The sequence below is a fragment of the Setaria italica genome, chromosome IX (genome assembly GCF_000263155.2).
Source record: "Setaria italica strain Yugu1 chromosome IX, Setaria_italica_v2.0, whole genome shotgun sequence".
Classification (NCBI taxonomy): domain Eukaryota; kingdom Viridiplantae; phylum Streptophyta; class Magnoliopsida; order Poales; family Poaceae; genus Setaria; species Setaria italica.
In genome coordinates, this window is record NC_028458.1 from 57,174,349 (window position 1) to 57,196,233 (window position 21,885).

Consider the following 21,885-nt stretch of genomic DNA (forward strand, 5'->3'; position numbering starts at 1 on the left):
CATGGAAAGCAAACATTTATTTTGCATGGCCAAATCTTGCTGATGTTTACCATGGCGCTGATACATTTCGTGCCCCTCATTTGTGTCTGTCATCGTATCCATCATGCTGGATTCAGTACTGGAGGTTCACAGTACGAGCGACATGAACACCGTCGACCAAAGGGTAAGAGCAAGGGCGGCAACCAGGTGCGTCCACAAGAAGATGATAGAGCACTCCTCTTCCCCCACATCAAACAGCTGAGCTATTGTGCCTGCGTTGGAGAAAGAAATGGGTTGTTCACCTGAGAGGCGCATCTGCGCTCAAGATACTGGGGCATTTCTAATACAGACAACAGGAGCGGAATTTGCATTACCAATGCTCATGGCTGGAGGAACTGTGGACTGCAGCAGGAGCACATAGCGGTACAGGGGAGATCTTGGTAGGACCCCAAGCTTGGTGGCTACGGTGACGATACCGATGCCGCAAGCAGGGAGGATGATGTAGCGTATGACAATGATGGATATCACCATAATAGGTTCGATCATCGTCTTGCCTATCCCTGATAGCCCAGCATTGCAAATGTAAACTTAGAAGGCATGGGTATATCACATGTGGTTATGGGCTTATGGCAGCGAGCAGTACCTTTCGTTAGATTTCATTGAGGATCAGCACAGTGCATGGAATTGTTGCGTCTCTGTGGAGAAGTTTCAATGACATCCAATTGAGCACATGATTTTTGTTTTAAAATCAGCAGGTGTTCATCAAGAACATCTGTAAACTAAGTGATGCTGATGGTTGAACTTACCCTAGTAATTTGGTTGAATCTTGGATTACCCGAAGAGGAGAACCTTCTTCCGTAACAAGTGACTTCATATTGTCCTGCACCGACAATGAATCCCACGAGCTACCAAAATTATGTTACACAATGCAATGATACCAGTTAGTTTTGAATTCTAATGTTCAGTTTCTGTAGTAGCGTGATAGTGAAAGCAAGTCATACCGCTGCTATACTTGGCGGTGACCACAGTTCTTTCAGTATTCCTACCAACAGATCATTCGCTCTTCTCAAGAAGCTAGCTCTAACATTATTTGGAGACAATGGAGAACTAATCTGCCAACCAAATTCAGAGAATAATTAGAGTTTGTACATCACTTGTTTACATTAGGGAAATGAAACAATGCACCTACCGAGTTGCTTCCAACATCGTCGGAACAATTTTCAGAAGTCAGGGGGGAGAAAAGCCATATAATCACCAGTTGCATCTTGTCCGAAATGTTCTTTGCTCGTGTCAGTCTGAGCGTGATTCTTACATTTTGCCTTGTACATTTTAGCAGATCTCTTCATGACACTGTAGCTGTGCGTCCATATGTAGAAACTTCCGAGCTGCGTGAAGAACAGCTAACATTCTGAATCCAAACTAACCGTTCCTGGTCTTGGAGGGGAGGTGACGAAGAGATCATGACCTTACCGCCATTGATAACGAGACATAGGAGAGACCAAGCAAGTTGCAGGTATTGGCGTCCCCAAAGGGACTACCCTCCTCGTTGCAAATTGCTGGAACAATCATTAACGGAATAGTGCCCCAGTTACCTGAAATTGAGCAGGCAAAGAACATAAAAACTGAGAAGGAAAATTCTAGGAACCTTTTCGTTTCTCTGTGATCACTATACATCTTGCCTGACGAGCAAGAAGCAATGACGAGCCCCTGAAGATGTTCTCTAGGTCTGAAGGCTTTGACAGACACCCATCCTAGAACTGCTCCAAAAAGAAATATGATGCCCATGTTCACTGGCATGAACCACCTTAACCCATCAAGTTCAGCAACGACCAATCAAACCCCAAACTATCATCGAACTACTGCGTAAAGGTAGTGGAAGTGGATTCTAACCAGGAGATGATGTCCTTGAGAGTGACAGTGCTCGCCAAGCTAGAGAAGACGAGCGATGGAACGAAGACGATATAAACAATCTGCAGACAAACGCAACGAGAAGAACATTCAGTTTCAGCGTATCATCCAACTAAGGTACGGCGTGCTCATTTGGCGTTACCTTATTGATGTTCCTTCGAGCATCAGATGTGAGAACGTTAAAACGATGGGATGCGAGAAGAGCTCCGAGCAATCCTACGAGGAGGACCTGCAGAACTGGCAGCCATGCCACGATGAGCAGAGACCAGAACCTCATCTTGGCAGCCTCAGATTTTGCCTGACAGAAACATGCAGCAAACATTCAGAACCCCATTTTTCATAATCCCCTGAAAGAAACGCAGTATGACACTGAAAAAATTGGCAACAATCAAAGAGGAAATTTACCTTCCAGTGCTTGTGTCCTCCCAATGATTTTTGCAGGAAGAAATGAAATGAGACGAGGATCTGAATGCATGCAACTCCAGGATCAGGAGAGAGAACTGGAAGAAGACAAATTCTGGAGTTGCTGCGCAGCCGCTTAGTAGTGGCTATGGGCACAGAAGAAACGGCGGGCGTTGCTCAACAGCCATGACGCGTGAGGTCGCACTTGTCAGCCCACAAAATGCATCGTGCTTCCATGCGATCAACTTTGGTTGGGTTCAAAAAACGAATAAAAATAAATAAAAAAGTAAGGGGGTCGTGGAATGCTTTTCTTCCCCTCTTATTCCATATGGAATACAATGAGTTAAAATAAGAAGGAATAGGAGAATATTTGACCGTTTGCTCAAAAAAGAGATGAAATCCATCCTATTGAAAAAGAAATAATCCAAAATAGGAAGAACTTTTTTAAAATTAAATTCTTTATTAATCGTTTTTTCCAAAATTTCCCCGAAAACCCAATTTTATTTTTCAATGGGGTTAGATGATGCCAAATCAAATCAATTTTTTTTCCAAAAATCCAAAACTAAAAAGGAAATGAATTAGTTAATTCACTAAAAAAGAAAAGGGGACTAGCACTTGATTTCGTTGCCCAAGCGAATCCCATTCAATCATTTACTTATGGAATGAGTTTGTTGGAAAGTTCCATCGATCTTTTTTTCATATAAATTTTTCCTTTTGTGAAGGATCCGTGCTTACTCTACCTTCCTATCTAAGACTTCGATATACAAAATATATACTACTGTGAAGCATAGATTGCTGGCAATAAAGAATTTTCTTAGTATTTAGGTATTTAGATTCAAAATATCGTAGGGGACTATTAAAAACTTTCAAGATTTAAAATAAGGATTAGGGAGTAAAGAATCGTCAACAAGAGCGTTCTAGTGCGTTGTAGATTCTTATCTAAGACTTGTATCATTTGATGATACTATGTGAATCGTTAGAAACATGTGAAGTGTATGGCTAACCTAATAACGAAAGTTTCGTAAGGGGACTGGTGTATGCTACTATAAGATAAAAGATCTCTTTCTAAATAGATTCGATTCGGGCTCCATGCTATCGTAAGTCAAATTTTGTATTGTTCCTTTTTTATGGGCCCTCCATGCTTTGCCCACACTTCCCCTACGAGCCCACGAGGGCCTTTTAACTTTTAACATCAGCCCGTGTATCCCAGCCCATGAGCCCAGTTACGTACAAAAGGAACCCGTGCCGACTGACTTCGCCATCGCAGCAAGCGTCCAGTCCCTAGCTCGCCATTACGACTTACGAGCGAGGATAGCTCTCCCTCTCCCCATCACACGAATCAGCACGCCACGTACAGTACAGGATTCAATTCAGAGACGAGATAAGCTCAGAGTGACACGGAGAGCGATACGCCATCGCAGCAGGCGTCCAGTCCCTAGCTCGCCATTTGACTTGCCAAATATCTCGGGTGCATTCAACTCCTCGGACGCACGGAATCAGTCCACTGGCCCTCCTGTCCACTGCTGCTTCAGAAACAGTCGCGCGCGTGCACGTCGACCAGAGACAGAGATTGTCGCCATAGCTAGCTGTGATCCGATGTTGCCACATTGACTCGCTCGCCCCCGATCGATCCGCCGTTGTACAAGTGCAGGCTCGCCGTCGTACTCATGAATGCGCGCATGGAATCGGTCGGAAGCTCGCCGGCGGCGTGGTCCTGGCGGTTTCGCACACACTCGCACGCGTCGGCGACGACCGGATCCGAGGAAACTCCGTCGTCTCCGGCGAAGGAGATTGCAATTCACATCGCATTAATTGCTAGCCATCGGTTAGTTTTGGGTGGTGGTGACTGTTTCTGTTTCGTTCCCTTCGCTGATGATCTCGCGCCGATCCGTCCGTTCGTTCGTTCGTTCTACCAGAACGCAGGTAGAGGTAGCTTCCTTATCTTATCTCCAACAGTCTGCTAGCTGCACAGCGCTGAGCCTATAGTCAACGGCGGCGATGTGAGACGTCGTAACGAAGCTGACCACCCGAAAATGTTGTTTAGTTACCGTTGGGCGTTGGGTCCGGGTTCTTGTCCTGCTACTGCTATTTTTCTCAGCTGCGTGGTAGTACGTGCTACGCTTTCTTCGGGAGACGTGGATTTGTCTATCACATGAACAACGCCGTCTGTCGGCTGTTGCCATCGCCTCACCCTCCTCTCCGCTAACAACACAATTCGCCCTTTTACCCCGTCTACGTTGGCGTCCTGGTGGCCCTTGCTATTCTCACGCCAATCTTTTCTTTTTGTCTCGCTAGCTGCTGGTCGCCGCAACAAGAAAGCGCGCAAGCAAGGGGGAGGGGGGCGGCCGGCCGGCCGAGCACTCGATAATAAAGCTCGCGTGCTCGGCCAGGCCTGGCCACAGCCGAGCCAACCACCCGCTTAGCGTCACCCCGCTACAAAACACCGCTTCCTGCGGTGCCCCCGAGCCAAAATCGCGGGACCGAAGCCAATCACACCATCACCCGGGCTCGCAATCGCATCGCATCCCCCCTCCGCTCTGGCTGGCCGGCCGGCCACGCGCTTTGACGAGGCCGCCGCCAGGTAGCGGCGCGGCGCTGATAAAAACGCCGCGACCTGGTGCCTGCAGCTCCCACTCTTTCGGTTGCTCCGCTCTCTCGCCACGCGGCTTGCGTTGCGTATACAACCGCGAGTCCGCGACGAGGACGAGGCGGGCGCGCGGGCCCGGCGTCCCCCAGCTCGGCTCGAGCTGCTCGAGCTCGGTGGTTGGTCTGCTCAGGGAACTAGCTAGCGAGAAGAGAAGATGGCGGGGGCCCCGGGCGATAGGGAGCTGCCGGAGACGCCGACGTGGGCGGTGGCCCTCGTGTGCGCCGTCATCGTGCTCCTCTCCGTCGCCATGGAGCACGGCCTCCACAAGCTCGGACACGTACGTGCCCCTTGCCTGCTGATCGATCATTCGTTTCGTTTGGGTTTGGCGCGTGTGCGTGCTAAGAACAAGCAGCAGCTGAGCTGAGCTTTGATTTCTGTGCGTCTGTTTGCTGAGAATTGCTCCCATCTGCATGCAGTGGTTCCACACGCGGCAGAAGAAGGCTATGCGGGAGGCGCTCGAGAAGATCAAAGCAGGTCGCCTACTCCATCAACACCTTTTTGTTGCACATCATTTGAGCTTTAATAATCTTTAACAAAAGAATTCGTTATATTCTACCTTTTCCAAATCTGACTTGGAAGCAGTGCCTGCGCATAAACAAAGACTTTACAAGTTCTCACGATAAAATTCAGTTTAATCAAAGCACGCAATCTTAGTTTAGTTCGTGCTGGAATCTTTGATAAGCTCTTGCTGATTCTTTTTTTTCTTTCTCTTTGCTCGGTCGCCTGCAGAGCTGATGCTGATGGGGTTCATCTCCCTGCTCCTCGCCGTGGGGCAAACGCCCATCTCCAAGATATGCATCCCTACCAAGGCAGGCAGCGTCATGCTACCGTGCAAACCCAAGGACGACGGCGAAAGCGGCGGTGACCGCCGCCGGAGGCTCCTGTGGTACCCTGGAGAAGAGGTCAACCATCGTAGGTTCTTGGCCGGCGCGGTTGGGGAAGACTACTGCAAGGAAAAAGTGAGGCCAACGTTGCAAAGCAAGACGCTGCCCGGTGCAATGACCATGGAAGTCATGAAATCAATAACGTTTCTTCTTCTGCTGCTTGTTACCCGCAGGGCAAGGTGTCCCTGATCTCCACGACCGGCGTCCACCAGCTGCATATTTTCATCTTTGTGCTAGCGGTGTTCCATGTCGTTTACAGCGTAGCTACCATGGCTTTAGCGCGTCTGAAAGTAAGCCAATCATTGATAGGTCATAGGATGATGTTAATTGCTACTAGTTCAGTGTGCCCATTTCTTTCAGGAAAAGAAAAGGGGAAGCCGATTACTGATATGATATTAATGACATCCTTTTCATGTTCTCTCGTGTAGATGAGGAGATGGAAGAGATGGGAATCAGAGACCAGCTCACTGGAGTACCAGTTCGCAAACGGTAAGAACCATCTCTGTGTTGATGCATCTTCCTCCTGAGGCATGCAAGAGCAGAGTGAAGCTTACACGTGATGAGGTTCTTGCAGATCCTTCAAGATTCCGATTCACAAACCAGACATCGTTCGTGAAGCGGCACCTGGGCGTCTCCAGCACACCTGGAGTCAGATGGATGGTGAGTCTGATCACGCATCTGGGCTCTGGATCGTTAGTTCTTGCAGTCTGTTTTAGCGTTTCAAACTAACCTACGTTATCTGAATATTCTATGTGCCAGGTGGCATTCTTCAGGCAGTTCTTTGCTTCGGTGACCAAGGTGGATTACCTGACCATGCGCCAAGGCTTCATTAATGTACTGAACTTCTCCCCCATTGCAACTTGTTTTTTTAGAAAAATTCTCCCAATTGCTAGAGTTGACCACGTTATTTATTTTATTCGTCCTACGCAGGCTCATCTGTCGCCCAATGCTAAGTTCGATTTCCAAAAGTACATCAAGCGGTCGTTGGAGGACGACTTCAAAGTCGTCGTTGGCATCAGGTTCGTCTCTTTCTAAGCTAACTCTGCCTAGTTTTTTCAGCTACCAGCATGCACCTTGACACATTTGGCTGGGTTTTGCAGCCTCCCGCTGTGGTTTGTCGCCATCTTCATACTCTTCATGGATGTCCAAGGTACAGTACTTCTCATTCCTAGCTGCTCAACCACAGGCTCTGGGTTTGTCTTGTAATCACCATCGTTTTGCTAAAACATTTGCTCCTATGCGCAGGATTCGGCACGCTTATTTGGATCTCTTTCGTCCCACTCGTTGTAAGTGTGTCTTCCTCTCTGTTTTTTCTTTTTAGTAAAAAAAAAAACCCTTCCTCTCTCTCGACATCAACGAAGAGCCAATTGGAATTGTTATTGAATACAAACGAACATGCCGTTGTTTTCAGATCCTCTTGTTAGTTGGAACCAAACTAGAGATTGTCATCATGGAGATGGCCAAGGAGATACAGGACAAGGCGACCGTGATCAAGGGGGCGCCTATTGTGGAGCCAAGCGACAGGTTCTTCTGGTTCAACCGGCCTAAATGGGTCCTGTTCCTCATACACCTGACGCTCTTCCAGAATGCATTCCAGATGGCACATTTCATCTGGACACTGGTAGGTGACTTCCGTTTGGCCTAGGTCCTCTAGGTCACCAGTGTTTCTTCATCCATTAATCGTAGAATGGCCTTGCAAAGGCTAACTTCTTTGGCCGTTGCTCGCGCAGCTCACCCCAGGCTTGAAAACTTGCTACCACGAAAATTTGGGACTGGGCATCATGAAAGTTTCAGTGGGGTTGGGTCTCCAGGTCCTCTGCAGCTACATCACCTTCCCTCTCTACGCACTTGTCACACAGGTAAAATTTAAAAATAATCATCTGTACGATCTCCACGAACTCTTTGAAAGAATCACATCCAAATCCAACCTCGTGCGTGCAGATGGGCTCGCACATGAAAAAGACAATCTTCGAGGAGCAGACGGCGAAGGCGGTGATGAAATGGCGCAAGGCGGCCAAGGACAAGGTGAAGCAACGGGAGGCTGGGTTCGAGGGGTTGATGAGCACCGACACGACGCCGAGCCATAGCAGGCCGACGTCGCCGGGCGGGGGCAGCTCGCCGGTGCACCTGCTCCAAAAGTACAGGGGAAGGTCGGAGGATCCCGAGAGCGCCCCGACCTCGCCGGGGAGGGGGCAGGAGCTCGGGGACATGTACCCGGTGACCGACCAGCACCGGATGCACAGGCTAGACCCTGAGAGGAGGCGGGCGGCCTCGTCCACCGCCGTGGACATCGATATCGCCGATGCTGATTTTTCGTTCAGCATCCAGCGGTGACTGAACGAATTTTGTGTAGCATGTTTTTTTTGTCTTTTCTTTTGTATAGCAATTAGCAAAGCATAGGAGGAAATATTAACACGTTAGGGAAGGTTTGTTTATTAAAAAATAATATACATGTAATAAAGTGAGTAACTTCGTGCAACAGATCCCCTCTGAAGAAACATGCATGCAATGATGCAAAGAAGCAATTCACAACATTTTCCCTCTTCTCTATAGAAAAAGCTAAACAGCATCCTTATCATTACATTCAAGAAAATAATGTACATCAGCAAAAAAGGCTAGCTGAAGGAGCTAACAATGTGAACTTGGATGAAGCTATTGAAAGCCATCGGTACTCACACTATAACAAGAAAGCTAATTAAAAAAAAATCTTTGTGGGAAGAACAGTTGTACACTACAGGAATCTGGATAAGTCGTGTCTAACCAGGAAAAGAGAGGAAAAAAGAAAGCACGGCAGCACTCATCATCTAATCAGCTTTTGCACGACCGCTTCTCTTGTGAACAGCTATTAAGACCCATGACACCACCATTCCAACCAAATGCCCAGCAACTGCACCATAAGTGACACAGATTGGCCATTCCTGAGAAAGATCAAGGAAACAGAATAGTAGCAATCAACCATAAGGCCCAGCAAACAAATTATCATCAATGCAAGTATGCGAAAATAAATTCACTAAAAGTAAGATCCGTGATTAAGTATAGGAGACCAAAAAAAAGGCATCACAATATTGAGTGACTCAAAAGCAGAAACACACAACAGCACATCAGGCGTACCAATGAACTTCAAGTTGCAGCTCTAAAAAAAAATCAGTCAGGAAATGGGGATCACAAATCACCCAATTCCCACGGGAATATACAAATTGGGGCAGGTACTGCTCCTCTTTTATTGTCTGTAGCCATGCTTAACCACTAAATGTGCACAAACATATCAATATTATCTAGCATTCCCATGCCTAGGAATTGGCAGCATGCTGCTTGAGATTTAAAAGATGGTATCTTTACCTGCCAAGGTCTCTCCCAGTCGAGGGGCATAGGCCAAGCACCGAGCCATGCACCTAGCACAGCTCCATGACAAGGTGCAGAGATCATGTAATTCTCAATATCAGTTGGCGTGAAATAACTGACATGTAAAAAGACACAAGGAACTATCATGCCACAGTTGCTGGATAATACGGATCGAAAGAAATATCTCCACTGGATGAACCCATACAGCTTACTAGTCAAGAACATACATGGAGTGAGAAAGCACATTCTGCCAATCAATCTTGGATGTTCCAAAGACACATGCTGCAGGAACAAACTGAAAGGTAATAAAATTAGCTTCCCTGCCTCGATTGCTGCAGTTATTTAGTAAATACAAAGTGGTAAACTTTTGAGTACAGGAGTATCAGCACAAGACATTACTAATTCTCCAGTGGCAATCTCGTTGTGCTCGAGTGCCAAGTCCTCAGTTTAGTACAAGTTAATAACGAAAATGGCACTTACCGTGAAAAGGGACATGAGAAGTGACCAATAAATAGTAACCGTCCAGTATCTACAAATGCACAATTTAATCAAGCAAGGAACTGTTAGTACCTGTAAATTGAAATGTCATGGTGTTGATCCGATGCAAGATACAGTTTTTTTTTAGACAAACAGCAGGGGAGCCCCCTACTGAAATTTTTGATTTATAAAGAAAGAATATGTACACGTGCATGGCTCAAGGCCAAAAAGGGAAAGAAGGAGGAAAGGACTATGTGAAATTACAAAACCAATCAGCAAGCTATGCAAGATACAGTTATAGAGCAAAACACTGCAGACACCAATCCTAGTCATGATTCCTACGGATCAAGTAAAAAGATAGGCTAACTCCTTCCTGAATCTAGACTTACTTGATTCCAACAGGTGCACCAAGAACTATGGCTCCAAATGCATTAAGAAATGCTCCTGGCATGGAAAAAAGGGGAGAGTGTACAGTAAGATCAAAGAAATGAAAAAAAGGGAAAATAAACAGATTGGATAACTTATAACTAACAGGGTTCAGATCTCAAGCATGGAGCTGTTCATTACAGGCTCCATATTCATACAGCAACATACTATCACAAGAGCTCTATCATTCTCAATGTAAAAGTGCAACCAAAGTCAAGATGTAGAGCTAACCAACGGGCAAGCCAATCAATCCTCTCGCAGCAGCCTTGAAAAACTGAAAGTAAAGAGAACCCAATCACCACATCACTGAACCAAAAATTTAAAGAGGCAATTGATCAAACAGGATGCACGCGCGCCGTACCGAGCAGCTTCTGGGGTCACGCCGGAGGTAGCTAAACACTGCGATGACAACAGGCGCTTCACATACCTAAGTGAACGAGAAAAATGCTCAGTTCGGATCAGAAGAGGGCGTGGTGAGGCGAACGGACGGGAAGGGGAGTGCAAATACCACGAGGAGGCGGAGGGCGAGCGCAGGGTCAGAGACAAGAATGCCGCGGCCAGCGAGTGAATGGGCGACAGCGAGCCCAGCGAAGCAGAGCGCATGCGCTGCTGCCGTGGTGAAGGCACTGATCTGGGTGGCCTCGGCACGCATGGCGGGGTACGCTCGGGAGGTTGCGGGCAGGCGCGCTGAGGGCGAAGCGGCAGTGTGGCAGTGGCAGAGCCAGGATTCTAGAGTTGGGTATTCCTGTCTCATACAAAAAAAAAGTCCAGGCGAACAGTAAAAAAAAATCACAACACGTCAATACCAATGATCAAAGAAATAAAGGTACAAGTTGTTCAACTCAGATAATGATGAAACAAAGTACAAAATACATAATGGAAATTACAAAGTAGCTCTAACTTGCTGTTTCTGTTCCTTCATAGCTTGGAAGAGTAGCTTTAACTTTGCATTCCTTCATGGATTGAAAGCGGTTTATGATATCACATTCCTTAACTTTCAAAAAGAACTCACGCTCAATAAATGTGACCAAACAATCGTTCAAGTATTGACCCCCCATCTTGTTTCTCAATTTATTCTTCACATAATTCATGGCAGAAAAGATTCTCTCAACACTAGCTGTTGCTACTGGAAGTACTAGCACCAATTTGAGAAGCTTGTAAACAACATCATATCTATTGTGCATATTTGTGTTACACAAGCATAATTGAAAGCTCAGCAAGGTTTCTCACTTTTCTGAACCTTTCATCTCTACGGACATCAGTAAGAAAGAGTTTAAGAGCAGATGGAAGATGGTTCATCTCTGTGCTTGAGAAATCATTAGGATAGAACTGTGCAGGTTAACCAACTTGTCTTTATCCCAACTAGCAAAGTTATCTATAGGAGTAAATGCAGCCATGCAAAGTCTTCAAATCAATTGAATTCTTTTTCATTTTGAAATCTCGTCAATTTACAGAATAACAGAAACAGAAAGCACATATAGCATACACTGTCACTATGATTCTATGATTATGAACTATGAAGAACATCAATTTTATTTCTAATTTTCTACCCTACAGAGACTAGGTCGGATGTGGCAATGAGCAGTGCTGAGTGCTCACCTCTTGATGCTAAATGCTGCTAGCCGCCGCTGAATGCCTGGCGCGGTGGCGCCCTGGACCTGCTGCCCGCTGGCCTGCCGCCGCCGGCCGGCCGCCCCTCAGCCCCTGCCCCCTCGGCCCTCGCGGCTGGCCTGCTACCTGCTGGCCTGGGCGCCTGGCGCCTCTGCCCTGGCCGGCGCGCCTGGCCTGCTGCGGCGGCGCGGCCACGGCTTCCTCCCTCCCGCCAGCCAAGGCCTCCCCCTCGGCCCCTCCCACCGACCGCTCACCGCCGCTCGCCGATTGGGACTGCCGTGATGGGGGATGGCCGGATGCAGTGGCGGATCCAGGATTTCAGAGTAGGGTATTTAGACGAACAACATAAAAAGTTCACAAGGAAATAAATAAAACATACATATAGTTCAAACTAAATGTATTCCATAACAAATTGTGATTATAAAACATTAGAAGAAAATTACAATTTAATTTTAACTTTCCGATCCCTCATTGCTTGATACCGATTGATGATGTCATTATCTTTGACTTGCAAAAAGAACTGACGCTCAATAAAGGTTACCAAACAATCATTCAAGTACTGATCTCCCATCCTATTTCTCAACTTGTTCTTCACATGATTCATTATTGAAAACACTCTCTCTACGGTAGCAGTTGCTACAGGTAACACTAGCACAAATTTGAGAAGTCTGTACACAAGATCATGTTTGTTGTGCTTATTTTTCTAAACCAAATGTCATTTTTGACTTCTTCATGTCAACTGTGTGAGATTGAAATGCATCCACTAGCAATTTTGATACATTGAGCAGTCAATGTACACAGATTGTCAGATTGAGCAATGAGCAGTCAATTTTGATTACCTCGCGGAGTCGCGGTGGGGGCCGGCCGGCCGGGGGCAGCAGGCAGTCCTGGTGGGGAGGGGGGAGCCGGGGAGGGGCCGAGGGGGGGCGGGCGCCTGGCGGGACGGCGCCGCGGCAGTCTGTGCACCGGCACTGGTGCGCCGCCCGGGTGGAGCCGTGGAGGGACGAGGGATCTGGAGGCGGCGGGCGGCCGGGGGGCGCGAGGCGGCGCCGGAGCACGGGAGCGGGGAGCGGGGAGCCGCGGCCCGCGGGGGTGGAGCGGCGTCTGGCCAGGCGTGCGTGCGCCGTGCCCCGTCGTGCGGCTGTGCCTGGCGGCGGTAGCGGTAGGTCAGGAGACAGGAGCTCGGGACATGGGGTGACCGGTTGAGTGCGGTGGTAGGGGGGATCAGTGGCTAGATGGGCTGATGGGCTGGCTGGCCGGGGGTGACCTGCGGGCCGGTTTGGTTTGGACGCGAATTGGAGTCCAAAATAGCTGTGAATATCAATTTTAACACCTAAACTATATTATACATATATATATACCTATAAAAACTACTAAAAAATTTCCAAAAAATGTTGGGTATGCCCGGGAATACCCAGGCACAACAGTGGGTCCGCCCCTGGCCGGATGGGATTCGATTTCCGCCGTCAGACTCGAGCCGAGCGAGCGCCGAGCGGACGGAAGGAGAGGCGTCAGGGGGTTCTGGTGCTCCTTTGGTGGACCGACTGGTGTCTTTTGGGTGAGTGGGCCGGCCTGGTTAGGGAGGAGGCGATGCAAGAGGGGCCTGGGATAGTTGTTGGGCCGAGGATTTAAGTTCAGAACTACATGTACATGTGTATAATTTGAAGTATACTTGATGTTTTGTAAAAAAGTTGGATATTCCTGGGAATACCCAGGCATCACTGTGCCTCCGCCCATGGGCAGTGGCGGCGTCCTCTCGACTACGGCCGCCGGCCGGTCTTCGCTGGGATGCGGCCGCGGCCGGTTTGGGTCGGATGCAGATCCTCTGACTTCCCTCATCCACCGTCCGCAGAATCCAACGGTTTCCTTCTCTCTTCCTGGAGTGGCAAAGCCAGCGTAGCAACTTGTCGCCGGAAAGGCTTCGTCAATTCGCAAACAAATTTTGTCCAACAAACAAAGAGTCTCAAAAAAGGAAAAACTGAATAACGTCCATTGAGCAAACTGTAAGATCCATATTATAACTCCAAACCAATACGATAGAATGAATCTTATACCTATTTAAAATCTATATCTATACCTAATATTAAAGAGCGGAGCGGATGTTTCTTCCAACCGTGATGATTATTTTGCAAAAAAGTCCCTCAACTTTTTGATAATCAACCCGCAGTCCAAATTTTAAAGAGAGGGGAGCTCGGGTCCAACTTTTGCCCCAAGCCTCAACGGGGAGGCTGGCCGATCCCCTCTGCTCCCCACGCCGCACCTTCCTCCTACCCTGGGCACGTCACCTCTGCTGTTGTCGCCGCCCCTCGTGCACGTGCCCCCGTCGCGACTGTGGAGAGGGGGAGGAGGAGAGTGTGAAGGGAGGTCCTCTCCCTTCCTCACCTCGGCAAAGGAGGCACTGGAGGCAGGGCGCCAGCGGGAGGCGAGGCAGGGGCGGCGATTGGAGGAGGGATTTGAGGGAGGGAGTCCCCTGGCAGTGCGGCCGGTACCCGGGGCCGACGGGGGCGAGCTCCCCAGGCCAGCAGGGCATTGATAATAAACCCACGATCCTTGGTAGAGGAGTTGTCATTTTTGCTAAAAATTCCCTGTGGCATCCCCTCCTTCCCTTCCGTGAGTCTTCCAGTCCACCGTCGGCTTCGCGAGAGGGGATGCCACGAGATCTGCCTGCCGGCACGCCGTCGCATCGCTTCCTTCCCTTTTGTAAGTCTTCCAGTCTGCCGCCGGCTTCGTGAGAGGGGACGCCATGATATCTGCCCGCCGACTTCCTCTTCTCCGCCGCACACGAGGAGGCCACGATGTGGACATGGTCGGAGGAGCCGGTGCGACAGGTCTAGGGCGTCCCTATCCAGGTTCGTGCGTGCGCTTCGCGTTCTTGATCGATCCGAACTTGCAGAGACCTCACTAGAGCTGCCTCCCCATGCCGCCATTGAGCCACCATCCACCTCCCCCCCCCCGCTCGCCACGACCAGCCGCACCAAGCCGAGGGAGGGCCACCACCTCCGCCACTATTCACTGCCCACCATAAGACCACCCCGGCGGCACGCCTTGGCTAGTGATAGACCGTGGGCGACGCCAACCTCGCCGGAGCCTCCACTGCGCCGTCATGCCCGCCATAAGCCTGCAGCGGAGCCCCTCGACGGAGCTGCGCGCGACTCGGTCGCACGCCGGTGTCGGCGAGAGGACCCGCAGCGGAACCAGGCAGGGCGGCGACAGATCTGCACGGGTGCAGAAGAGCGGAGGTGAGGAGAGGAGACCAACAACGCAGTTGCGGCGGAGAGCTGCGGTTGAACAGGGCGGAAATGGCCTAGGGTTTCAGGGGAGCCGGTGCTCGGGAGTTTTTGTTCCACCGAAACATGAGCCCGACCGTCGGATGACGATCAATGGCTCAGATTAAGCAGCCGGCTTAAATGAGCTCCGAGCCCAGGCAGATTGCGCGCGCAGCGGCCCAACCATTGGCTGCCGGGCCACAATATATTAAGCTGTGGCGAGTTGTGCGCTGGGCCGCTTTTAGCTGGCGGGCCAGGTGCCATTTTGGCTCACACGAGCCAGGAGGAAGCGCGTGCGCTGGGGCGTTTTCACATGCTTTAGCTTAGGCAGCTGGGCCATTTTGGCCTTGCGTCAGTTGGGCCAGCACTGGCCGCCTAGCGCGCTGGCAGGCCGCTAACGTGGGCCGCTACCATGCCAAGCAGCCTTAAGCGCTGGGCCGCCGCATGAGTCAAGCGCGAGCTAGTTTTGAGTACGGGGCCGCTTCGGCTGCTGCCAGGCCATGAGTACTGAGTTGCCGCTGCGAGCAGGGCTCGCACATGCCGCCGCATAGGACGCGCGAATGTAGCACGAGTTTGGGCCATTAGTTTGCCGGCGGGCCGTCTTTGTTCGAAGTGCACATGAGACCACTGTGAAATTTTCCTATTCCTTATATTAGTACCACCTCGCCATACGAAGCAACACCGCGCCAGCTTAAATGTTCGTCCTCGTGAGCCATCCTCACCGAGCTCGGTTGCGTGTGCTTGTAACCCAAGTGGGGGCATTAAGGTGGTGTGGATGTTTGGTGCGGACTCTGGGCTTGGGCCTGTGGTGTGTCTTTGCTGGCCCTGCCCGTTCCAAGTTGGTAGTGGTCTGTGCGGCCCCAGCAAAAGCTCGGGCTTCACTGGACCTGAAGTGGCAGGAATAGTGTGAGGTTGGCTTTACAGAGTAGCGATCACTGCCCGCTTCCAACGGTGGAAGGATAACAGCCCGCTACATCATGGGCCCGATCTGGACCCCGAGGAGCCGGCGGCGAGGATCGGAGAGGGAGCGGTGGAAGGATAACAGGCCGCTACATCACGGGCCCAACCTGGACCCCGAGGAGCCGGCAGGGAGGATCGAAGTGGGAAAGGATAGGCGCGGGACTAACCGGATGGCGGGAGCAGGGCGAAGTGGGGCCGTGGTAGCGGCGCTCGCTTGTGCGAGCGGTGCGGCCATGGGTAGGGGTCGGGGTCTGGTCGGATTGTGAGAGCAAATAAAAACCCGTAGCAACGCACGTGTATTTCTGCTAGTCATTATAATATATGGACATGCATAAAACTCAAATCTAAAGAAATCAGAAGTGTGTTTATAGTTACCATCATTGATCACAATGCTCCAATCCGTGGAACATTTTTTTTTAAACAAATGTCCCTAAACAATTGATACAATATTAATGTTTTTATGATAAATCTATAGGACACTAAATATTGTGCAAAATCTATCCAAAACTCCTGCTCCACGTTGACACGACCAGAAACCGAACCAACTGCCACAGCCACTCGCCAGCGCCGGAGCAAAACAGGTCGAGATCGCACCAAAAACCGGAGCAAAACCCCGAAACGACTGACCCTGACCCGGCCGGCCGCTGGCGCAGCGTCTCCTCTTGGCAGGCAGGCAGGCGCACACACGCACCCCCGAGGGTTTTAAGCACCTCTCCCTCGATCTGGCCGGGAAGCCAAACTCCCCGACGCGATCTGGCCGCGGGAAGATGGCGACTCCGCTGCCGCCTCTCCGCCGCGCCACCACCACCCTCCTCCTCGTCGTCCTCGTCGCCGTCCTCGCCTCCACCGCCCGCGCCGATCTCGTCATCTCCAAGGCAGATCGCAGGGTCAGTACAGTCCTCGCTCCCCAGATCTCGGGGCCCAGCTCCCATGTCTCTCCCCGCCTCAGCGCTCTCGGATCTAACGCTGCGCGGGTTTTGCTTCTCTCCTTGCAGGTTGATCTGACTTCGCATATCGTTCGCGTCCTCGCTTCCCTCAAGGTGTGCTGCTCGGCTCTGTTTATCTCGTGTTTTCGTATGAATTGCTCCAGCATGTTGAGCTCCCCATCTCCGTAGTAGTTTGAAATATGTCAGTATTGCCTAATCAGCTTGATTGGAATGCTGCTATGGTCGATGAAGCTAGCAGTACACTGAGTGAATCCTGTACCAAGTCATTTGCAAATTGCTGCTGTCAAAATTTAGACATGCCCAATTATTCTGTTCCACGAAACCTGGCCAGCCTGTTTTGAACCAATTTCTATTGGATGATGCTTCTTGAACTCAGGTTTATGTATAGACATCCATTTTTCATATTTGAAGCGGGTTGGCCTGTTTCACTGTATTGTCATATCAGTCCTAAAATCATGTCTCAATTCCTGACTGCTGGTCTATTTACCACTGCCCAAATTACTAATGTCAAAATTTTGGCACGCGCAATTCTCTGCCCCACAAATTAGCCATATATTTTCTAAACCAAATTATAATGACGCTTGTTGAATTCTGTTTTATGTATAGCATCCATATTTGTAGCATGTTTTATCCCTTTCACTGTATGCTACTAGTCTTAAAATCCTTAACTTTCCGTGGAAGTCTTCTGTTTTCCGTTATAGTAATAATAACATCTCTCTTGCAAGTGCTCACATCTAGTTGGAATATTTGCTCATGCATGTGTAATATTGTTGGAATCCTGCTGTTACAACAAAGCTTACCACCTACATACTTTCCATTTTGTTTAGGTCGAAAATGTTGGACCGGACCCTGTCTCTCAAGTTTTACTATCCTTTCCCAATATCCAAGCGAAGAACTTAGCAGCTATAAGAGCATTTGGAACTGAAGGAAAAGTGAAGGGTCCAAGTACTATTCTGCCAATTGAAGTTGTTGAGCCTTCTGGAGCTCCCCCAGAGCTAACATTCTTTTCTGCATTGTTACCCAAACCTTTGGGAAAGGGAAAGACTCTACACTTGGATGTCCTGACTGTATTCACACACTCTCTTCAACCCTTTCCAGAAGAAATCACTCAAGCTGAAGCACAACTTGTTGTCTATCAGGATAGTGCTCACTATCTATCGCCTTACCCTGTTAAGGTACAGACACTTACTATCAGATTGCCTGGTGGAAGGGTTGAATCATACACAAGGCATCCAAGCGCAAAACTTGTGGATTCAGAACTGAAATATGGACAATTTGAAGATCTTCCCCCGTTTTCCTACTTGCCTGTGATCGTGCACTTTGAGAACAACAATCCTTTTGCAGTCGCGAAGGAAGTTATAAGGGAGATTGAGATATCTCACTGGGGAAATGTACAGATTACTGAACACTACAACATTGCCCATGGTGGTGCCAAACTCAAGGGTGAATTTTCCAGGTTATTCACCTTTCTAAGTTCTGATTGCCGTTTTTAAATAGCTTAACTTGTAACTGGAGACAGATATGTTCAGAAGTAACTTATTATCTGTCCCCCTTTGCAGGATCGATTATCAGTCTAGACCTTACGTAAGAGGTGTTTCATCTTTTAGGAATCTTATTGCGAGACTGCCTCCAAGGGCCCACTCTATTTATTACAGAGATGAGATCGGTAATATTTCGACATCACATTTGTGGAGTGATTCTAAGAAGGTAATCTTGTTAGCTATCTCAGTCATCAAGGTTTCTACGCCACTTTCAGTATAGTTTCACAGATCAGGCTTTTGTATTTCAGACCCATCTGGAAATTGAACCAAGGTTTCCATTGTTTGGTGGGTGGCAAACAACCTTTACTGTTGGTTATGGTTTACCGCTTCAAGACTTTGTTTTCTATTCTGATGGAAAGAGGTTTCTCAATATCACATTTGGTTCTCCAATGGAGGAAATTCTCATTGAAAAGCTTATCGTTAAGGTATGTCATGGATGTGCATCAAACAAGTAAATTTCATTTTGCTAGTTTAAACCTGCTAGGCAAAATTGCAGATTATGCGACCATCATGTGTTGGTATTCATTCTAAAACCACAGCCTTTATATATTTTTTAGTTGTCTGAGCCTTATAGTAGGAATGCGAATTACAGGAATAATATTCTACGCCTCGTAGTGATTGCATTATCTGTGTTTTTCCCTTGTAAGTATCTCTGTTGTTGGACAGGTTGTTCTACCTGAAGGGTCAAAGGATATCGAAGTTTCAGCTCCCTTTCCAACAAAGCAGTGGCAGGAGGTGATTTCGCACTGTATGATGTAGGGAGCTAAATAGCTGATTCAATTCATTGTTTCTGACAGTAGTAATTTGTGGTTCAGGTGAAGTATTCACACCTTGACATTGTTGGAAGGCCAGTTGTTGTCTTGGAGAAGCCTGATGTTATTCCAGAGCATAATTTGTATTTCCAGGTTTGTTGTCAGTTTTAATTATCGAGTACTTTGTTTGTACTATGGTTTTTGTGAAAGGGAATTTGGGCTAAACAGTTAGTTCAAACAAATAATCAGAAGAGATGTATTGGTTCTCAACACATGTAACAGCACTAAGCTGCTGTATAAAAGGCTTACTTGAGCTCCTTTTAGGGAGTTAGATTGTTTGTTTATTTAAAGATTCCTTTGCAATATGCAGGTTTACTACAAATTCAACAATATATCCTTGCTCCGAGAGCCGTTGATGCTTATTACTGGTTTCTTCCTCCTGTTTGTGGCCTGCATTGTTTACATGCGCACTGATATGTCAATTTCCAAGAGCTCTCCTTCTTACTTGGCCAAGCTACAATGGGATGAGGTACACAATTATTTAACATATCGAACATATATGTCAGGAGTAAATGGGCTTGCTGAAAACTGTTTTATATCTGCCTGTAATTGTTTCCCTTTTTTGACATCTTTTAGACTTTTACTATACTTATATGATGTGTCTCATTCACCATGGAGCACTGGATGCATAGTACTGATGATTAGTAGAAACCAAATTAAACAGGGTTTTGAATGTACTTTTTGAATGCATACTTTGTAGGTGGGGTATGTTCATGATCTGCAAAACATTAATATTAACCATGAAGTGGTGAATCATTTTCTCTCTCTATTGTCGCTTTACATATCAAAAGTGTGACTGAAATTACTTATGGTAGGATATATTTTACTAGGAAGCATGTCCTTGGATAGTTGGATGTCCTCAAATAATAATTAACTGTATATTCTACTTCCACTAACGCATTTTGGATCTTGCATGGGAGCCCATGATCCAGTGTTAGGTTAAGAACTGAAGACATAAGTGACAAGAGTTCTGTAAAATAAGTGTTGAATTACTGCAGTACAAGCTAGTGTTATGATTTTGATCTCATGGAAACTGCCTGTTATTTTCTGCAGTACTAATTTCTACTGGCTATTTCATGCTTTGTGGTGCAGGTGCAAGCCACTGTTCAGAAAATCCAGGGTCTCTTTGAGCAATGCTTGGCAGTTCATGATAAACTGGAGGCCTCATTGCGTGATTTGTCAAGGACTGGGGACGTCCAGTCTTGCAAGGCTGCTCGTAAAGCTGCTGATGCACAGTTTAAGGAGCTATGGAAAGAGCTGAAGCCATTGTTGACATCTCTACAGTCATCTCCCCAGTCTTATCAGATATGGCCAAAGGTCAGTTATTATTATTAACCAACTATTTTTCGCATTTCCGGAACATGAAGAAACCAAGTCAAGAAACTGGTTTTGATACTATGTATCTTGCCATGTCTAAGCAACCTGAATCAGAACTTCCTTTCTGCATCTACATTTACTGCAAATCTTTCATTTTGGTTACTATTTGCTTTGGCTGATGCAGGTAGAGGACTTGATCACAAAGGAGAGAGAGATGCAGGAGAAACTCATGACAAGGCATTCCACCGTTGTCGACAGCTTTGAGAAGAAGCTGCGTGGGCAAGATGTAGAGAACAGGATTGCTTTGCAGCAGCAGAAAATTGCTGCCCTGAGGCAGGAGGTCGAATCTCTTCTAGAGTACATTAGTGAGATTTGAGCAAATCTGCGCCATAGCGATTAGACTGTTTTGCTGGGTTCATCCCGATGTTGAAATCTAGTACTCTGAGATTGTGTCGGTAACCATCCAGTTTCCCAGTTGAGTCCTGGAAATTGCAATGACCATGTAACATGATAATCACTGTAATCATTCTGGAGCTGACTAAATTTTGCATTTGATAGCAATATCACAGGGAACCTTCATCTTTTGGACTGAACCCATTGTTTTCCAAGTTTTACTTGCCAATTGCTCAAGGAATGCCCTATTTAATGGTGCATTTGCATCTGTAACTATCGCAAAGGTATTGAGTAATACTTGTCAGTGGCTCGTATCAAGGCTCGATGCAGAAGAGGCGCTTCACATGTTTGACAGTTTGAGACACAGCAGGTTTTGCCCTCTTTTGCCTTTCGGCAGGATCACGCTGCTTGCACTCACGATTCTTTGGGACCGCATGTAAAGAGCAGCGGTCAGTGGTTCGTAGGTTCTCTTTTCGTGACCTGCAACGAAACCTTGTGATGTGGGATCTCGATTTTATGGTGATGAGAATAACATTTGTTTTCCTTTTTTTTTCCTTGAAGGCCTGCCCTTTGCTTTTCCACGTGCATAGGGCTTCGTTTAATTTTTATCTTATGAAATTACTACCGCATCAGCATCTGTACCTTGCGTAGCATAATGATTTTCCCCATGGAAAGTCGTCAGGAATGTTCACAAAGGATTAGTGGCTGTCTATCGGACCACCACAGTGATTTCGACAAAGGAAAAGCAGCGCAGGTTACTGGACACTCCGAACTTTATATTGCACTGCGTGCATGATTACTCGAGGTTGAATTTCTGATGGATAAATTCTTTGGGGCTCTCAAGAGCTCACAATCAGAAAAACAGCTCCAATTGGCAGAGAAGTGATGTGCAAGCCAACGGCCTCCTTTGCTTCCCCTTGAACCTTTCTCCTCTCCCTCGGATCAAGCAGTTTTTTTCGAGGCCGTTTCTCCC

At 47.9% G+C, this 21,885-nt stretch overlaps 4 protein-coding genes across 5 annotated transcripts; 2 read left to right on the forward strand and 2 right to left on the reverse strand.

Moving 5' to 3' along the window:
- Positions 1 to 300: 300 nt before the first annotated feature.
- Positions 301 to 2,477, reverse strand: LOC105915202 (protein PIN-LIKES 5). Its single transcript, XM_012849178.1, has 8 exons — positions 2,472 to 2,477; positions 2,293 to 2,352; positions 2,030 to 2,185; positions 1,870 to 1,949; positions 1,659 to 1,783; positions 1,450 to 1,571; positions 1,292 to 1,364; positions 301 to 539 (listed from the first exon to the last, which is right to left on the reverse strand). Exons 1-8 carry the CDS (start codon positions 2,475 to 2,477, stop codon positions 301 to 303), a joined length of 861 nt encoding a protein of 286 aa, XP_012704632.1.
- Positions 2,478 to 4,629: 2,152 nt separating this feature from the next.
- LOC101754598 (protein MLO) lies at positions 4,630 to 8,320 on the forward strand. Its single transcript, XM_004985808.4, has 13 exons — positions 4,630 to 5,213; positions 5,353 to 5,410; positions 5,666 to 5,895; positions 5,994 to 6,110; positions 6,249 to 6,309; positions 6,395 to 6,480; positions 6,580 to 6,654; positions 6,751 to 6,839; positions 6,921 to 6,970; positions 7,066 to 7,106; positions 7,232 to 7,441; positions 7,551 to 7,679; positions 7,762 to 8,320. Exons 1-13 carry the CDS (start codon positions 5,091 to 5,093, stop codon positions 8,152 to 8,154), a joined length of 1,662 nt encoding a protein of 553 aa, XP_004985865.1. The 5' UTR covers positions 4,630 to 5,090; the 3' UTR covers positions 8,155 to 8,320.
- Positions 8,321 to 8,345: 25 nt separating this feature from the next.
- On the reverse strand, positions 8,346 to 12,877 carry LOC101753394 (phosphatidylinositol-glycan biosynthesis class F protein). 2 transcript variants are annotated; one of them, XM_022823187.1, is made up of 10 exons: positions 12,516 to 12,877; positions 11,665 to 11,949; positions 10,574 to 10,810; positions 10,427 to 10,492; positions 10,297 to 10,339; positions 10,029 to 10,083; positions 9,643 to 9,691; positions 9,375 to 9,457; positions 9,160 to 9,277; positions 8,346 to 8,738 (listed from the first exon to the last, which is right to left on the reverse strand). In XM_022823187.1, the coding sequence occupies exons 3-10, from the start codon at positions 10,715 to 10,717 to the stop codon at positions 8,625 to 8,627; spliced, it is 672 nt and encodes a 223-aa protein (XP_022678922.1). In that variant the 5' UTR covers positions 10,718 to 10,810; positions 11,665 to 11,949; positions 12,516 to 12,877; the 3' UTR covers positions 8,346 to 8,624. The 2 variants fall into 2 exon arrangements, with proteins under 2 accessions (XP_022678922.1, XP_022678923.1); XM_022823188.1 differs by having other exon boundaries at positions 9,390 to 9,457; positions 12,516 to 12,872.
- A 3,664-nt stretch (positions 12,878 to 16,541) lies between these two features.
- LOC101755009 (dolichyl-diphosphooligosaccharide--protein glycosyltransferase subunit 1A) lies at positions 16,542 to 21,112 on the forward strand. The gene is made up of 10 exons (XM_004985809.4): positions 16,542 to 16,789; positions 16,898 to 16,942; positions 17,677 to 18,305; positions 18,409 to 18,556; positions 18,639 to 18,815; positions 19,057 to 19,125; positions 19,206 to 19,295; positions 19,513 to 19,671; positions 20,295 to 20,519; positions 20,704 to 21,112. Exons 1-10 carry the CDS (start codon positions 16,670 to 16,672, stop codon positions 20,893 to 20,895), a joined length of 1,854 nt encoding a protein of 617 aa, XP_004985866.1. The 5' UTR covers positions 16,542 to 16,669; the 3' UTR covers positions 20,896 to 21,112.
- The last annotated feature ends 773 nt before the right edge of the window (positions 21,113 to 21,885 follow it).

Coding starts and splice junctions, on each gene's coding strand:
- LOC105915202 (XM_012849178.1), bottom strand. Junction 1,365..1,449: donor ATGTCTCGTTATCAATGGCG/GTAAGGTCATGA, acceptor TTCTTCACGCAG/CTCGGAAGTTTCTACATATG. Junction 540..1,291: donor TAAAATGTACAAGGCAAAAT/GTAAGAATCACG, acceptor CTGGGCTATCAG/GGATAGGCAAGACGATGATC.
- LOC101755009 (XM_004985809.4), top strand. CDS start 16,670: ATGGCGACTCCGCTGCCGCCTCTCCGCCGCGCCACCACCACCCTCCTC. Junction 16,790..16,897: donor TCTCCAAGGCAGATCGCAGG/GTCAGTACAGTC, acceptor CTCTCCTTGCAG/GTTGATCTGACTTCGCATAT. Junction 20,520..20,703: donor CTTATCAGATATGGCCAAAG/GTCAGTTATTAT, acceptor TGGCTGATGCAG/GTAGAGGACTTGATCACAAA.
- LOC101754598 (XM_004985808.4), top strand. CDS start 5,091: ATGGCGGGGGCCCCGGGCGATAGGGAGCTGCCGGAGACGCCGACGTGG. Junction 5,214..5,352: donor GCCTCCACAAGCTCGGACAC/GTACGTGCCCCT, acceptor ATCTGCATGCAG/TGGTTCCACACGCGGCAGAA. Junction 6,840..6,920: donor AAAGTCGTCGTTGGCATCAG/GTTCGTCTCTTT, acceptor TGGGTTTTGCAG/CCTCCCGCTGTGGTTTGTCG.
- LOC101753394 (XM_022823187.1), bottom strand. CDS start 10,717: ATGCGTGCCGAGGCCACCCAGATCAGTGCCTTCACCACGGCAGCAGCG. Junction 10,340..10,426: donor GTGACCCCAGAAGCTGCTCG/GTACGGCGCGCG, acceptor CTTTACTTTCAG/TTTTTCAAGGCTGCTGCGAG. Junction 9,692..10,028: donor GGTGCACCTGTTGGAATCAA/GTAAGTCTAGAT, acceptor GTGCATTTGTAG/ATACTGGACGGTTACTATTT.